At 35.4% G+C, this 19,071-nt stretch overlaps 2 protein-coding genes across 2 annotated transcripts; both read left to right on the plus strand.

Annotated features, from left to right (window-relative positions):
* The first annotated feature begins 15,566 nt into the window (after positions 1-15,566).
* LOC113277979 lies at positions 15,567-16,270 on the plus strand. Its single transcript, XM_026526932.1, has 2 exons — positions 15,567-15,644; positions 15,751-16,270. Exons 1-2 carry the CDS (start codon positions 15,611-15,613, stop codon positions 16,050-16,052), a joined length of 336 nt encoding a protein of 111 aa, XP_026382717.1. The 5' UTR covers positions 15,567-15,610; the 3' UTR covers positions 16,053-16,270.
* Positions 16,271-17,130: 860 nt separating this feature from the next.
* On the plus strand, positions 17,131-17,756 carry LOC113277980. Its single transcript, XM_026526933.1, has 2 exons — positions 17,131-17,181; positions 17,288-17,756. Exons 1-2 carry the CDS (start codon positions 17,148-17,150, stop codon positions 17,614-17,616), a joined length of 363 nt encoding a protein of 120 aa, XP_026382718.1. The 5' UTR covers positions 17,131-17,147; the 3' UTR covers positions 17,617-17,756.
* The last annotated feature ends 1,315 nt before the right edge of the window (positions 17,757-19,071 follow it).

Raw genomic sequence — 19,071 nt, forward strand, 5'->3', positions numbered from 1 at the left:
AACACAACCAAAGCAACGCCAGCAGTTCTCCCAAAATCTCAAGTTCAGTCCATATACATACACATCTATCACAATTCCATTTCAATTCATAAAGCTCAACCCCTGCACAATTCTAACATATATCATCTTCTTACAACCAACACAAACTAAACCTTATCACATCCATAAACAGATTCATACCACAACAAACTTTATTTACAGTTCATGGAAAAACTTATAACCCAACTGATTTTACTATTAAGAAACATTACCATAAAGCAGTGCTGCTCAGGCAACTTAGGCTGAATTCTTCCTTCCTCTGCCTCAACTGGACAATCAAATCAAACTAAAAACACCCAACAATCTTCATCACCATCTTTGATTTACAGAGGAACCATAATTCCATTAACGACTTCACATCCCAAACCTTAACTCGTGATTCTTCACTAACACAACTCTGTCGGATCAATTAGACAGAAATCCTCTCGAATCCCCTTTTGTAGAACATTAATTTCATCTTCAAAAGCTTCTCTGAGTTACTGTTCAAGAAACCCTAACTCACGATCTCAATCTTCAAATCAAAACCATCTCATCAATTAATCGATAACCCCCTTATTCTTCATCTATCAGAATCCTAATTAACCTATCGATTCCACAACATCATCAAAACAGACGAAACCCTAACTTCAGCTTGCAGCAGCGTTAATCCCTTATTTTCCTGAAACTCAAACATCTTCAATATCAACAAAAGCTTCCTCGATTCATCAGGTTACAAATCTTTCACGAATCAAAAACACAAATATGGCTAAATCCTCTTGACTTGAGATCGACAGAAGAGAAGAAGAGAAACAGAAAGAAGAAAAGAAGGAAGAAAGAGAAAATATAAGAAGAAGAATAGAGAAGAATAAGAAAATGATTGAGTTTATCTTCTCGGCTCGTGGGGATAAGGCCGACCAGAAAATACTGAGGCACCCAAAACTTGGATAAGGGCTGCCAAGTCAGTTCCTTCAAACTAAACTGGTGATATCTTTCTTTGTCCGGAATCCGAATGACACGTTCGAGTAGTCCATTTCGCCTAAATTTTCGATATCTATCGAGTGGTACTAAATTCGAATCTATATCGTTGTTAGATTAATTTCTATTAATTAACGTCTGTATTAAACTAATCGAGTTATTAACAGCTAATCGTATCTTGACTGGTCTAATAGCGTTGACAAGCTTGGGAGTCCTTACAAGATCTTAGGAAACGGAGCAGGTGCTTTATTTCGGGATATTACATAAGAAGGGATCGAGTAAAAAGATGACCCTTTTAAACTAACCACCCAAGATGTCGATATGAGGTTGATATCATCCAGGTTTAATCACGTGTATCTATTGGATTGTTTATGCTAGTGATAAATTTGGGCAATGGATTCATATCTCAGTAGCTCAGCGAGTGAACAAACCATGGATCCTGCTCGGGGACTTGAATGTTATTTTTTAACCAGACAAAAAGCAAGGGGGTATAACAAAGCGAGCTCAAGAAGTAAATTTTTCATTATTCAGACAATTAACTCACTCGGATTACAAGATGTAGGATAGGATGGATCCCCGTTCACCTGGTCAAATAATAGAAAAGGAAATGCGAATATTTGCAAAAGAATAGACAGAGCTTTGATCTCCTTCATATGGTCTCATAACTCTCCCGACACCAAGGTAACTCATTTACCTAGAGTAGGGTCAGATCATACACCTATTTTACTAGATTCCAATCTTGAAAAACAAAAAAACAAAAAAACCATTCAGATGTATTAGGTCTTGGCTATCCCATCCCACTTTATCTACTGTCGTAGAAGTTGCTTGAAAACCACGCTCCTATATTTCCTCAGCAAAAAATTTCTCCTTGAAACTATAACTCCTATCCTCAGACCTTGCTTATTGGAATTCAGACATCTTCGACAACATTCACAAAAATATTGAGACTTTCATTAACAAAATACAAAGCATTCGTAAATCTAAAAACATATCCAATGACATAGAGAATTTGAAAAATCTTCGAGCGGAGTTAGGATAATGGTACGAAATAAAACTTCTACCATCAGTTGTTTAGAGGTAAAAAAATTTCAAGGATTTGATCAGAATACTGATTATTTCCATGCTGCTTCCAATAGAAAAAGAATCAATGCGTTCAACTCCCTTAGAGAACCATCTAGTCTTTGGCTCTATGGTATGACCAAACCAACTCTCTTTTGGTAAATCATTTTACCCAAATAGGCACTTCTCAAATCAACAACTATAATATTGATCTATCCAACATCATTAAACCCTGCATCACCGAGGCTGAAAATAATTCCATCATAGAGATCCCTACAAAAGATGAAATTTGGCACACCTTGTCTAATATGAACCAATGGGGCGCTTCGGTTCCTGATGGTTTCCAACCAGGATTCTTCAAAGCTAATTTGGGAACTCTTGGGCCGGATATTATTTGCGAAGTCCAAGATTTTTTTCAATTTGGTATTCTTAATATCGATTTTAATAATTCCTTCATAACTCTTCTTCCAAAAATAAACAATCCTAAAACCCTGGGTGATTTCAGACCCATAAGTTTAAGTAATACCATCTACAAGTTAATACCAAAATCCTCGTGAATAGGTTAAATTCCATCCTCAACAAATTACTATCCCCCAATCAATTTGCTTTTCTTTTTGGGATACAAATCACAGACGATATTATAATTTCCCTTGAACTTATTCACTCGATGGAAGTATCCAAAGCAAAAAAAAATGATATCTAGCGCATTAGATCTCTCAAAAGCATTTGATAGGGTGGAGTGTATTTTCATTAAAAAAGGCCCTATCTGCACTCGGATTTAATGAAAACTGGATAAAAATCTCATTATGCAATATATCTCGACAACTTCATTTTCTATCCTTCTCAATGGTTCGCCTGGGCCAAAACTCAACATTTCTAGAGGTTTCAGACAGGGTGATCCTCTATCGCCTTACCTCTTCCTTATCTGCATGTAAATCCTTTCTAGGCTTCATGAAAAAGCGCTTGAAGATAAAAAAAAATATGGGCTTCAAATCAACAAAAATACCCCGAATATCTCCCATCTTTTCTTTGCTGGCGACATTTTCTTATTCACCAAAGCAAATTTGGGAGAAGCTAAAAATCTTCTTGACATCTTATCTTTATTTGGGGATATCATTGGTCAAATGGTAAACCTCCAAAAATCCAGTGTTTACTTTAGTCCTCGCATTCATTCTAAAAATGGGGAAATAATAGCAAACATTATGAAAGTCCCGTTGATGACTAAAAATGATAGATATCTGGGTCTGTTCTTTGATAAGAACAGAAAAGCGAATTTTGAGCCGCTTCTACAAAAGTATTACTCCAATCTGCTGGAAATATAAACTCCTCTCTCAAGCTGGCATGACAGTTTTAATAAAATCCATTCTACAAGCCTACCCAACTTCTCAAATGCAAGTTCTTGCTCTTCCAAAAGAAACATTGGATCAAATGGACCGTATTCAAAGAAATTTTTGGTGGAAAATTGACGGGTAAAAAAGACAGGGAGGATTTATCAAAGCTTGGGCTAGTATATGCAAGCCTATAGACCAAGGCGGTCTAGGTATTAAAAACCCTCACCAATTCAATATACTGCTCACAAAACTTGATAGTAGACTTATTACTGAACAAGACAATCATGGGTCCAACTTCTTAAAGCCAAATACTTTCCAAATTCCTACCCTTTAGAATCCTCTAGAACTTCGAATTCATCTTGGATTTGGAAGAGCATCCAAAAAAGCTTAGACATGATAAAGGGTAGTCGTATGGCAAATAAAAAACGGAGCTTCGGCTAAAATATGAGAAGATTGATGGATACCTAATACTGAAACAATATCCCAACCTACCAATTTACAAGAACCGGCACCAATAATGGTTCAGGAGCTTATTACAGAAGAAAATAAATGGGATCATGAAAAATTGCACAATTATTTCCAACCAGAGGTCAGAGAAAAAATTCAAGCAAAAAATCCAAAGAGTCAAGAACAAGACAAAATCAGATGGAGGCATCACCATACAGTAAATTTTCGGCTAAGAACTAGTGTAACACAGAACATGATTGAAAGGGATATTTAAGTTTCGTCAGAAACTTAATAGAAAACTGATTCAAGGATCAATATTCTAAGGTTAAAAGATTGATAATCAAATTGATAATAATAATAATATGTCCTCTAAACAAGAAGGCATAGCCTTTCAATAGGTTCACAAGAACCTACTAAACAGAAAATAAAAAGAAAATTGACGTAAACTAGGAAAGACAAAGGCTTGCAAAGCAAGTAAGCTAAACAGAAACGTTGGATCAACTGTTATAGTTGATACGCACACAAAGGATCAACAGTCATAGTTGATACGGCTGTAAAAGGATCAACAATCATTGTTGATACAAAACAATGGATTAACATAAAGAGTTGATACAGAGAAAGATGTACTACATCAGTCCCCCCTTCTTGAAAGAAACTCGCCCTCGAGTTAATGAGTAGAAAGAACTTCATTCTCTCCATGAAAAGTAAATATTTCTTGCACGTTGAAGATATTAGAGATGTTCCAATTCGATTGAAGATCAATAACATATGCATTATCACTGATTTTTTTTCAAAATCTTGAATGGTCAATATTTCTTCATCTTGGTCTTATTGTAAGTACCTGTAGGAAACCTTTCTTTTCTAAGATGAATCAAAACCAACTCTCCTTCTTCAAAAGTTTTAAGTCTTCTATGAAGATTTGCATCCTCCTTGTACTTGTTATTAGAAGCTATAAGCTTTGTTTTTACTTCTTGATGTATGATTGAAGCTTTTTCAACAAAATTGTCTGCCTTAGCATTTGATTTTCGCAACTTGGGAAGCACCACCAAATCCAAAATATGATTAGGAACTTTAGAGTAAACAATCTCAAAAGGTGTGTTACCCGTGGATCGATTGATTGAAGTATTATAAGCAAATTCCATATTAGGAAGAAAATTATCCCATTGCTTCTCTTTTACTCCAATAACTTTGGCTCTAATCATATTTCCTAAAGATCGATTAACCACTTCAATTTTCCCATCTGTTTGAGGATGAGCAGTTGTGCTATACTGAAGTTTAGTTCCCAAACGCATCCATAAAGACTTCCAAAAATAGCTCAAAAATTTAGTATCTCTATCAGAAGTGATTGTTTTGGGAACTCCATGCAGACGTACCACCTCTTTGAAAAATAAATAAGCAACATTGGAGGCATCTGTAGTTTTCTTGCAGGCTATAAAGTAAGCCATTTTTGAATAACGATCAACAACTACTAAAATAAAATCATTCCCCCTGGCAGTACGTGGTAATCCAATCACAAAATCCATGCTAATATCCACCCAAGGAGCATCTGGAGTTGGAAATGGCGTATATAAACCTGTATTTTGAATATTTCCTTTAGAGTGCTGGAAAACCATGCATTTGTGTACGTACCTTTGAACATCACATTTGAGAGAAGGCCAAAAATAACGTTCTTCAACCAAAGCCCACTTCCATGTAATTCTTGAATAAGATGAAGACGTAAAGAACAATGTGGAATACACAAACGATTCCCTTTAAAAATAAATCCATCTTGAATAAGATAATCATCAACACTGCATGTTGAAGACCCACACTTTTCCCATAAATTCTTAAACTCTTTGTCTTCACCATAAAGATCTTTCAAGAAATCAAAAGCTAAACTCTCATGTTTAAGAGTAACTAGAAAATGAGCTCTCCTACTCAAAGCATCAGCAACTTGATTAAGTTTTCCACTCTGATGTTTAATGGAAAATGTATATTGATTGATAGTTGATAACCACCTATCATGCATCCTGTTGACCTTTGCTGAAGTTTTTAAAAACTTGAGAGATTGACTATCAGTGTTAACAACAAACTCACTGTGAATAAGATAAGGATGCCAATTCTTAAGAGCTTGAACAAGAGCAATTAATTTCAACTCATAAGTTGACCACTTCTTTCTTGTATCTGAATTCTTTTCACTATAATATGCAACTGGATGTCCTTCTTGAGATAACACAGCACCAATGCCAACAACAGAAGCATCACAGTGAATCTCAAAAGGTTTATCAAAGTTTGGCATGGCAAGAACAGGTGCACTGCACAATTTTTCCTTAAGAAGATTAAATCTCTTATCTGCTTCTTCAGTCCATTCAAAAGTATCACACTTCAAACAATCTGTCAAACCGGCTGCAATTGTACTAAAGTTTCTCACAAATCTTCTATAGAATGAGGCTAACCCATGAAAACTTCTTACTTCACGTATAGATGTTGGAGTAGGCCATTCTACAATTGCCTTAACTTTAGAATCATCCACAGAAATACCAATATCAGAAACAACATATTCTAAGAAAGTGACTTTGTTTGTAAAGAAGGTGCACTTCTTTAAGTTCACATACAAAACATTGTCTTGAAGTGCTTTAAAAACTTGAGATAAATGTGTAAGATGTTCTTCTTCACTGTTGCTAAAGATTAAGATGTCATCAAAATAAACAATGACAAATTTTCCAAGAAAAGGTTGCAAAACTTGATTCATGAGACGCATTAAAGTGCTAGGAGCATTAGATAAACCAAAAGGCATTATTAACCATTCATATAAACCTTCATTTATCTTGAATGTTGTCTTCCACTCATCACCTTCACGGATTCGTATTTGATGATACCCACTACGCAAATCAAGCATAGTAAACACTTTAGCACCAGAAAGCATATCAATCTTGTCATCAATTCTTGGTATGGGAAACCTATATGGTATAGTAACTCTGTCTAAATCTCTATAGTCTATACACATACGATATCCACCATCCTTCTTGTCTACTAAAAAGGCTGAACTAGCACAAGGACTTTTGCTAAGTCTTATCAAACCTTTTTGTAACAAATCATCAACCCGACCTTGTGAAATATCATGCTATATAGGACTTAACCTATAACGAGGTTGATTAGGAATAGAAGTTCCAGGTATAAAGTTTATCTGATGTTGTAGATCTCTTAATTGAGGCAAAATATTTGGTAACTAAACAGGAAATAAGTCACTAAAAGAAGATAATAAAGGTTGTACCTTGTCTGGAATCTCCACCATTGGCTTAGTAACTTCATGAGAACTTAGAGAATGAGGGTTCAAAGAATGAACAACGGTAGCTACTAATGCAGTAGTCTTCTTATCTGTTGGTTCCTTGATTGAAGAAGAAGATTGTAAAGGCCACAAAACCTTGGTAAAACCTTCATGAATAAAGGAATAAGTATTCTCATAGCAATTATGAACAACACGAATATCATACTTCCATGGTCTTCCCAATAATAAATTTGCTGCAGTCATATTGATAACATCACACAAAGCATAATCAGAATAACCATGGAAAGAAAATTTCACCAAACATTGATGAGTGATTTGCTGAGTTGATGAACTGTTTATCCAACCAACTGAATATGGTTTTGGATGAAGAGTAACAGATAACCCAAGTTTCTCAACTAATTTAGCAGAAACATAGTTCTCTGTACTGCGACTGTCAATGATCATGTTGCAGAGCTTTTCTTCAATAAGACAATGAGATCTGAAAATACTATGTCTTTGAGTAGGACATGGTTCAGTAATTAAAACTGATCGAATTACGCCAAGAAAATCTGCATCAAAAGTCTCATGTTCCTGAAAGTAAAATAACTCATCATCTCCAAGAGCTTCTTCTTCCAGTTCTTCTTCCTGAGTTTCATTAATGTAAGCATGAAACTTGCGACACTCACTAGAAGTGTGGCCAGTTTGGTTGCACTTATTACATCTATCCCCCCGAAACTTTGAATAAGGATTAGTTGTTTTAGGTAAAGGAGGAAATTGTTGTTGAAATTGGTTACCTCTGGTATTATGAGAAACATCTTGTTGTGGAGCAGCCTGAGATGTCTTAACAGATGGTATATTCATCATTGGAGCAATTTCTGAAGATACAGATGTTTGTTGTTGCTGATATGGTTGGCTTATGCTTCTATCATGTGGATCAACTAAGACAGTTGACCCTTTCGAATATGGATCAACAACGACTGTTGAACCTTTTGAATATGGATTAACAACTACTGTTGATCCTCTTTCACCCTGGTAACCATAAGAAGAGTTATATGGTCTGACAGCTTTAAAATAATATTGATAACGAGCCTGACGTGGAGTTGTTTGTCTAGAAGTATTGAGGACACGCCTTTCAATCTTAATAGCTTGTTGGATTGCTTCAACCATTGTAAACACAGATGGTTTCATACCCTGTTGAATTAAGTTGTTCAAACCATCAACAAAACGTGCAACTAATTGCTCCTCAGTTTCATTCAATTGGTTACGAGCAACTAAAGCATAGAACTCAGCAACGTATTCTACAACTAGTCTGGCTCCTTGTCGACAGTTCTGAAGCTTAATAAAAAGTTGTTGCATCTAATCTTTAGGAAGAAACTTAGCTTTTAACAATTCTATCATTCCGTTCCATGTACGTATGGGAGGTTTATGAGCATTGCATCGATTTTCCCCGAGTTTTTCCCACCAAGCTGCAGCTCCACCTTTTAACTTATAAGCTACCAGCTTAACTTGAGAAAATTCAGGAACTTCCATAAAGTTTAAAAATGAATCTACTTCATAAAACCAATCCAGTAATTCTTCAATATGTAAACCACCATGAAAATTAGGGATATCAGCCTTCAACTTATATTCTGGTAAAGTTCCATAAGGATTCGCACCAGATTTCAATCGTTTTTCATCAATCCATTGTTGCTCTTGGATTTCTTCGGCCTTGTCATCTTGATCATAATGGAGGGGAACTGTAGCCAACTTTTTGTTGACATAACCTTCTAAAGGTTCCCTGTGGTTAAACTTATGGGAGATATTCTCAGGAATATTATCATTCTGGGTAAAAGAAGGTTTAACTTTTGGAGTTTCATCATCTTCTTTTTCTCCAGTTTTCTTTTCTCCTTCTTCCTTATCATCAGTTAACTTAGGCATCACCAAGTCACCAAGACCAGTATGTTTCCATAAGTTGTCTAGACATTCTCCATGCAAATCAAGTCTTGTTTTAAGCGAACTTGTAGCTGAATAGATCTTAGTTTCAAGCTTGGTTTCTAGAGAATTAACGGAAGTTTTAAGTTCATCAAATTTGGTTGCAAACCTATTGTACAATTTGGCTTCAAGTGCTGTGACAATGGCGTCAATATCAGTTTGCGTTAACTTGTCTCCCATTGTAACGAAAGGTAGGTTTGTTGCTGAAAAGTTTAGGGTTTTGAATTGTTGCGGAAGCTGTGTAAAGGATCTGTTTCTAGATAAAAAGCTAAAAACTCTGTATCTGATACCAACTAGTGTAGCACATAACAGGATTGAAAGGGATATTTAAGTTTCGTCAGAAACTTAATAGAAAACTGATACAAGGATCAAGATTCTAAGGTTAAAAGATTGATAATCAAATCGATAGTAATAATATTGATAATAAGATGTCCTCTAAACAAGAAGGCATAGCCTTTAAATAGGTTCACAAGAACCGACTAAACGGAAAAGAAAAAGGAAATTGACGTAAACTAGGAAAGACAAAGGCTTGCAAAGCAAGTAAGCTAAACAGAAACGTTGGATCAACTGTTATAGTTGATACGCGCATAAAGGATCAACAGTCATAGTTGATGTGGATGTAAAAGGATCAACAATCATTGTTGATACAAAACAATGGATCAACATAAAGAGTTGATACAGAGAAAGATGTACTATATCAAGAACATATACAACTTTCTAGCAAAGCAAGGCCAAGATAATGATAGCATAGCGGAGTTTCCTTGGAAAAAAAGTTTGGAAAAAAATTTGGAAAATACAAGTTTTTCCAAGAAAAAGATTATTTATTTGGAAATTGTCACAAAAAGCTCTCTCAATTTCAGCCATACTTGAGCCTATAATGCAGCTACAGATACCTAACGCTAGATGTGTAATTCTTAAGAACAAAAAACAGACGAACACCTATTCATGTTTTGTCCGTTTGCTAGAGCTATTTGGTTCGGACTAGAAAATATTACCTCGAGAAATAATACAAATTCAATGGATACCTAGATTAAAGATTGGTTATCAGACCAAGACTTAGTTCATTTCGAAAGAAAAATAGCCACAACCCTTTGATTCATATGAAAACACAGATGTTTGGTTGTTTTTGAAAAAAATCAATCCAGATCCTACAAATCTAATTGATTAAATTAATAGGTATCTGCAACTATGTCCAGATTCACGTGTGGCTCAAATGGAAATAATGTCGTCACTTATGTTTTACAAAGATAAAATTGGAAAAAAAATTCAGGGCAGTTATAAGAAGGAGGATGCCTTTGGGGGTAGTTTCGCAGGCACACTATAATGGTAGAGATGTATATCCAGAATAATTTATGTTTTTAGCTAGAACAAGAGTCACCTGAGACATTATGTGGAAGATGACAGAATGTGCATCTCACATATTGCCTCCTAACATCTCTGGCAAACTTAAAATGATAGAAATTGTGTTATCAGGGCAAATCCAGGTATATGTACGTACCTTTTGATCAAATACTATAAGACTGATAATATCCAAGTAACCTATATAACTATATCTACTATAGACAAAGAACACAAATAACTTATATCATCTACATTCGAGTCTGGAACACGAATTCCTGCTGAAGTACAGGTGATAACAGCTACGTACCCCTAAGCTCCAACTAACATGGCATAGGAGTTGGGATTAGAAAGGTTATCACCTCAAGTGTAAAAACAGCAAAACATTGTGATTTCCAATTTTAATGTAAAAACAACATTTCAATTTGGATAGATTAAAAACAAGGCCTGGATTGGACATTAACAGCGATAACACAACTCTAGATTCTGTAGCTCAATAATCATCACCACGTACCACTAGTGTAAACAGATAGAAAAAGAAAAGTAGTAGACCTCAAGAGAAAATAACAGCAGAGCAGCGTACCATTTCTTGGCCAAGTTGTTGTAACTTTTCAAGTACTTCCGTCTTTAACCTGTCAACCTGCAAATAACAAAGATCACATACTCAGCGCTTGACAACAGGTGATGAGATATGAAGGAAAGGGATACTGCACGGAGAACATGAAGAGAAAAATAATGTTTCCATTGCTAAGCAAGAATATTGAATTTCTAATTAGGATACCTATGTTCCAATATTAGTGAAAATTCTTGTTATCATTTGCAACTAAGGATACTGGGGTTGCACAATAAATTATCAATATCACAAGTCTACATGTACCATGGGGTGAATACATATAACAAGGGGAAAAAATTGTACTTACCGGAAAGTTCAACAGCTTAAGAAGTTATACAGCTTCTTTTCCAGCTTCAATAGGCACTGACAATAATTAATTTCTCAGCATACGGAAGAGAGGTGTAGTGATGGATGACGCCTAGGAAAATATTGTAACAACATCAATTTTCGCTTTGAATTGGGTGCTCACTATGCTTCACAAAATGGAGTCACAAAATCTCCATAACCAAAGGGGCTACCAAAAATACATCAAAATGTTTCCTGCAGTATCTTGCAAATTAAATAATAAATTAACTCAAGACGTTGTAACATTTAGAAACAAATGATTCGCACTTTCAAATATCATGTCTCATTCTTTAGATAGCTTCTTCCGTGACATGTATACATAGTACTTACTTTTGACCTTAAGTGGATAAGCACATGTATAGACTCAAGCGTTGTAACCCTCATTCATTCACAAAGTTGTTCCAGGCTTTTTTCTGATAAAACTAAAAAATGTCTTATCAGTGTACAAAATCTGAATTTTTAGACTCTAGCTACAATAAAACAAAACAAGGAAACGCCATTTTCTCCCTGCCTGAAGCTGATAAACAGTGATTTTAATGGAAGCTATATATCTGAAAATTCCATCAACTAGGAATAATGATAAATCGCATCAATGAAAAGAAATTTAAAGAGACAAAAGACATATGAAACATAAACAGCTGTTATTGTGATTAGATTGATCAAATAGCTATTACATGATGATTCAGTAACAACTCAGTGCTTGATGAACAAATCTTATCACTAACAACCTCACAAAAGTCTGAAAACTACATAAATCCTAAAACGAGAAAGATCAACTAAACTAGGAAGGGAAATTTTCATGCAACAGATAAAAATCTAAATGAAACATAAATCTTAATTTCTTTTCTTCTTCTCCTGGTTCTTCTTAATTTTAGCTTCATGTTGTTTTTTCTTCCTTTCCTCTTTCTCCTTGTTAATCTCATCAGTTATTGCCTTTTCGTTCATCCTCAGATTCATCATTGCCTCATATTGTTTCTTCTTCTTCTTTTCATAGTAATCCTCCCATTGGGATTCAATCTCTTTAATGGCATTAATCAACTTGATGGGGCGTAAATCCTTACATTGAATAGTACCCTTACTTTCCAAGAGCTCTCTTACGGACCAAAGCTCGCAGATGTTAATGTATTGGCAAATTCCTCAGCTCTTGTTCTTGCTTCTTCTGCTGAGAACTTCTTTTCCTTTATCAATAACCCCTCCACAAAACGTCTGTAGGCATATACAAACTTTTTCAGACCTGCATAGCGACTTACATGTTTGTTTCCATTACTTTTTGCCATACAGTTATGCGACACTTTTTTGGTTTTCATCATGTAAAGTGGGAAAGTAAATTTGGGGACAGAAGAAGCTGCAGAACGTTTGGGGTTAGGGTTCTTAAGAAGACCAAGATTGTTTTTCAAAGTGTTTGAGGAGACAACAGTAGGAACAGGTTTCTCTGACATGGTCATGAAGATTGAAGAAGCTGAAGGTTTGGGGTTAGGGTTCTTAAGAAGACCAAGCTTGTGTTTTCAAATTGGTTGAGGAGACAAAAGTAGAAACAACATGTTTCTTTGACATGATCATGAAGATGGAAGCTATAGCCATTGAGTATGGTAGATCATCATTAACACTCCATGTTGGAACAATTGCCGATCTCACACCTGCAAAACAGAGATTAAGACACGAAACAAAGTGACGGTTGAGTCACGACCAGGTCGTTCTCTTTAGGACGTTTCGTGGCTCTGCCTTGAATTTTGTGCAAGCAGTTTTTTTCCGTTTCAACGCCCCCAGAATAAAACAGCCGAGAAAAACTCTCTTTCGATCTCTCACGCACACAATGAGAAATCGATCACTTTTACTCTCTCTATTCTTGCTCAGTATTTTTGGTCTCTTGATTCTCAGAAAAACAATAGTGTAAAAACTTGTATCTTCTTTCTGTTCTCAAAACTGTTTTTATAATCAGGCAGTCAATGCAGATTAATGGAGAATAAATTGGATTAATTGCTTCAATTAAAATTCCATTAGAAACAGTCAAAAAATGGAAAAATAAATCATGCCATAAATAGCGCAATTAAAACATAATTAAGTGCTTCCAAATTCAAGAGACCTCCCAAGGCCCCGCTCCCGGACTAATGTTATATATATAATAATATATATGCACAATCAGTAGGGGAGGGATTCGATCCTGAGACCTAACCCTCCAGACCCAAAATGCTTAACCACTGGGCCAAGCTCGAATTGTTGATATAAATGTACAAAAGAATTATTTTAAAACATATATCCCAACAGTCCATCTCTTCATCATCGCTTCTTTTTCTTCTTTGTCATACAGCTTCATCTCCTCCATACCAGAATCAAAGACATCATCTGCATAAAAAAATCATAAAAAACAACACCACAAGTTAGAAAGGAAAACTCATCACAAAAACTTGGATCTAAAAGCTGAAATTTAGGAATACATACCTTAAGAAGTCCATTTTTCATCTCAGCTTTCAGTTCCTGTAAGTTAAGGAAATCAAGATCCAGATTGAAACTGATAAGAGTGTTCATATCATCTTTATCATCACTGTCATACACATAATAAGAATCACCATTAACAACATCTGGACCAACATCGCCAAGCTTTTCTTTACCCAGAAGAGTAGTGATAACAAAAGAGGTACCCTCTACAGTGACTTTGACATCATCCTTTCCAAACCCAGGCAAGTTGATCTTCAACTCAATACCTTCTTTCAGCTCCTTAACACTCCATCTCTTCATCATCACATCTTTTTCTTCTTTGTCATACAGCTGCATCTCCTCCAAACCAGAATCAAAGATATCTGTGTAAACAATCATAAAAAAACAACACCACAAGTTAGAAAGGAAACATATCAGAGAACAAAAACTTGGATCTAAAAGCTGAAACTACTGAAAAATAGATTTGCATATACCTGAACTGAGAAGATCAGTAGTGAAAGTAGGACGAAGAGATTGAGCATCAGAGATGTGAGACCCTTTTTTGTTTTTCATCATGTTAAGTGGGAAAGAAAATATGGGGACAGAAGAAGCTGCGGAACGTTTGGGGTTAGGGTTCTTAAGAAGACCAAGCTTGTTTTTCAAATTGTTTGAGGAGACAACAGTAGGAACAGGTTTCTTTGACATGGTCATGAAGATGGAAGCCATTGATGAGTATGGTAGATCTAAAAACTCTGAATGAAAACCCTAGAAAATACTTGTTGTGAGAAGATAAGAGAGCATTGTGGTGGTTTTTACAGAGAAATGGAAGAAACTGATGAGCATGTCATCTGAATGGAGAGTTGTAGAACATGAAGATGGTATTGAGATTATTTTCAACAGGGCTAAAAAAGAAAAACTCTAGAGAAGTATTTTTGTTTGTTGGTGAAAATTCTCATCTCAAAAATTAAAAACAATAAAATTCCTACGTCCATAAAACACAGGGACCTAGCTATAAGATGGCAAATCTTAAAATGGCAAGTCTCAGTAGATAAAGGTCACAGTAAAAAAACAACTAGCACAAAAATTATGTAACGACAAGCTAGTATTACTTGACTCAGTTGACTGGCCAACTCACAGTCACTCCTGCGAATCGTGTCCTAGCTAGCTTGGGTTTGTATTTATTCTTGGACTAAAAATAGTTGGAATCATGTTTAAAATTATTGACACCAAGAATATATACACCCAGGTTCAGGACTCGTGTTTTTTGCCAACCTAAGTCCAAAACAAAGTTGCAATATCCCTTGATTTAAACTTGTTCTTCATCAAAATATAAGTCTGAATCTGTTGAATTGATATTCTCCATGTTGAAGTTTTCTATTCTCAAGTGCTCTGTAAGGTTATTAACTTGGCTCTTTGAAGCCAAGCACTGTTGTGGTATCTTGGTTTGGTTGTCTTCTGTCATCAATAATGAGCGTCCGTACTGCACGATGCATCCAAATCCAAGGGCTCTGCCACAACTTACAGGAAGGTATTCAGTCCGTGGATTCAAAGACCCAAACGAATAAGAATTTTTAGTATGCCTTCAACTCGCCTCAATATTTCACGTTTAATTTGGCAGGTTCGACAAAGTTTGCTCAGTCCTGGAACGCATTGTCAGTTTTTGTTTGTGTAAAATCAGCTTTCTTGCCCCTCACACTAAAAGTAAAGCAACATTTTTTGTTTGTCCAAATCTGTCTCACTCTTGTAAATCACTCATTCACTCCTTTGGAATCCAACCCCATCCTCTCAAACCCCCCATACTCACAAAACCAAAAACGTTTCTGGTTTTTTCTCCTCCACCAGTTCTCTCTAATGGCTTCCAAAATCCATATGTTCAGGCAATCAGGTATATACATATACATATTTTCCAGACTTTGGTATTATCATTTATATTCTCTGGTTATTGTTATGTTTAACATGGATTTTGTATGGTGGTGTGTTTGATTGTGCAGCCATGGAAGCTGGAAACCCTGGGAAGTATTATATCAATCCGTCTGAGAAACTGATGAGCAAAGTATCTGATTGGGAAGTTGTAGAACATGAAGATGCTATTGAGATGATTTTCTACAGGGCTGGTTTTAAGGGTATTCCAATTTTAGGCAAAATATACTACGATCAGGCTATTGGCGATTGTGAGAACAAGGATGACGAGTGCAGTTACATAATGAATACTGATTATCTTGATGGTAAGAAACTTAATGGTGAGGTTACAGACGGGTTTTATAAGGTTTACATTCCTAAAATCAAAGGTTAAAATAAGAAGAAGGTTCTATATAGGAGGAGTACATGCTGAGTATTACTAGTACTAGTAACGGAGATAGAAGGTGGTTCACTTGGTTTTTAAATATGAAAATTTCTTTCTAGTCTTTTTTTTTATTTATTTTCTTAGTTTTTTCCTAGGATTTCTAGTTTTAGTTTCTAGGAGTTTTTGAGAATGATTGGTATTTTGATCATTAGTGGGCTTAGTGAAAAAAAAACAGCATATAAATGATGTAATCCTTGCATTTTTGTATTGAAAAGAGTTTCATGAATTCTATTACTACTGTTCTTTTCTATTTTTTTTCTTCCTTTTTTTCACCTTCGTTTGATTAAAGTTTGTATGTAGCTCCAAGTTGAAAGTAGAAGTCCTAGCTTGGTAGTTTATATGTTCAGGCTCGTTCTTTGCCAACCTAAGTCCAAATGAAGTTGGAATGTTCATTCAAACTTGTCCATGCTTGAAGATAGTTTGACTGTCTCACTCTTGTAAGTCCAGCTTTCAATTCTAACGCAAGGCGTAAACGGGAAAGTCCGCTAAAGCTAGAAGAAGAAAAAAAAAGCCACAACTTAACATTTTTACAATGCAGCGCTCCTTTGAAATCCAATTTTTGTGGCCTTAGGATTGAGCTAGAGATAAACTTGTCAAGTGACAAATGCCAAAGCACTTGACTTGATCGATCCTACTATCAGATGGTCATTTCAGTTTGCCAAAATCCTATTATCATTAACCCCTTTTGAGAGCCTCAACTTTATTGCACCAAAAGAACTCATTGAGTTTAGCCTGCAAAATGACTCAACTTCACTACGAATGGACCGTGGACTTGAAAATATTGTGATTTGTGGAGTATAATGCAAATCCTAATGCCTCTCGGACATGTAGCCATGTAGATGCCAAGGCGCGCGTATAACCTTCAATAATTCCGGGGACTTTATTATTAGTGGCTTGAGATAAACTTGCCAAGTAAAAAAAAATAGGACCGCATTCTAAATTGCCTTAATTAGTAAAATGTGATAATAACTCAACAAATATCTTGCTGCCTCTATAAATATCCCCATCATTCTCTCATACCCCCACACTCACACAAACTCTGCAATGGCTTCCAAAATTCATATCTTCAGGAAATCAGGTATATATTTATATTTTCAATAATTTGCAATGAAATATCTTATTTTCTGATTATTATTATTATTGATAACATGGATTAATTTTGTGCGGTGATGTATTTGATTCAGCCATGGAAGCTGGAAACCCTGGCAAGTATTACATCAATCCGTCTGAAAAGTTGATGAGCGTAGCATCCAAATGGAGAGTTGTAGAACATGAAGATTGGGTTGAGGTGATTTTCAACAGGGCTGCTCTTGAGGATGTTTATCCTATTATTATCAGAAGATACAACAATCAGGCTATTGGTGATTCTGGAAACAAGGATGACGACTACAGTTTCATAGTGAATACTGATTTTCTTAATCTCAAGGGTGAGCGTCAATGGCCAAAAATGTTGGTCTTGGAATTGTATTTACCAAAAATGTTCAAAGATTTTTTCTGCCTATTTTACCCGTGAGTTAATATTGTTATGACTATTAAATCCTACACATTATTATTTTTTATTATTTTTTTGACACCTTTTTAAAAAAAGTATGGTGTTAAGTAATATTTTAATTGATGGAATGTGATCCTGGTGTTAATCATTGTGTGCACAATATGAAAAAATATATTTTTATTTTAAAAAATGTGTACCTATGGTTTACATTGTGTAAACAATTATCACATCGTCATTTTGGAACTGAATGTGTACCCATTGTACTTGTCTTTGTGTTCACAATAAGGATAAATTTGGAATGTGTACCCAGTGTATCCCATTGTGTCCACAATAAGAATAATGAGAATGTGTACCCAACGTATTGTGTTCACAATAGGGTATAATTTGAGATGGGTACCCAATGCTACACATTGTATTCACAATAAGGTATAATTTGGAATGTGTACCCAATGCTTCGCATTGTGTTCACAATAAGGATTAATTTGGAATGTGTACCCATTGTACCCCGTTGTGTTCACAATAAGGATAGTCATTCATTTTCCATTTTAATGAATAATAAGAATGAGTACCCGTATCTCGTTGTGTTCACAAGTATAATTTAGGGAACTCATTATAACCGCAATGTGTACCCACTTATTTACATTGTGAACACAATAGGGAATAATAATTATATAATGTTTACCCATTCTTGTAATGTGCACGAACTCCACACACTCGCTTCACACACACACCACACTCTGAACTCCACACACTCGCTTAACGCACGCACCTCTTGCATCTTCTTTTAACGCTCTAATTCGTTTTTTTTCTCCACTTCTCCATCCGACTTCTGTTCTTCTTTTTTTCTTCTTTCCTGATATATTTATTTTCTTGTCCTGATAGAAATACGTCAATCATCCATGAAAGCTCGTGCGTGTGATGGATTAAGCTATTCCATAAATTACGCTGGTACCAAATTTTCTCTCTGTTAATTATTTACTTAGGTTATGTTCCTCTATGAATGTCTTGGAAATTGTTAATCTCTTAAGTTAATTGATTCAATCTTCCAAAATCTCATTTGTATATATTTGTTTTCTTCCAGCGTTTTGGACTTGCAGGCAGGTCTTCACAAGCTAAAGGAAACGGATCAGGTCATGCAAATTTACCGAAGCCGAGAAGTAGGCCAATCATGTTTAACATCAATAGGGACAATTAACACTCATTGCTTTGGTCCGTGCTCTATTGTTAATCAGGCCTCAAGTGGTTTGATCTCAACTTTACGCTTTTTGTGTTTCAATAAAAAATTATGGTATATAGATAAAATTTAGGTCTCAGGGAAGATGGGTTCAACTCTAATTAGAATATGAGGTTGTTCCGTTTTAAAGTCATACTCATGGGTTTAACTCTAATTAGTAGATATATATTTTCTATCACTAGTGTAAAATTTTAACTAGTAAAATTTTAATAAAATTTATACTCATTATACATTCCGAAAAA

This window comes from Papaver somniferum, chromosome 5, assembly GCF_003573695.1.
Source record: "Papaver somniferum cultivar HN1 chromosome 5, ASM357369v1, whole genome shotgun sequence".
In the NCBI taxonomy this organism is placed as follows: Eukaryota; Viridiplantae; Streptophyta; class Magnoliopsida; order Ranunculales; family Papaveraceae; genus Papaver; species Papaver somniferum.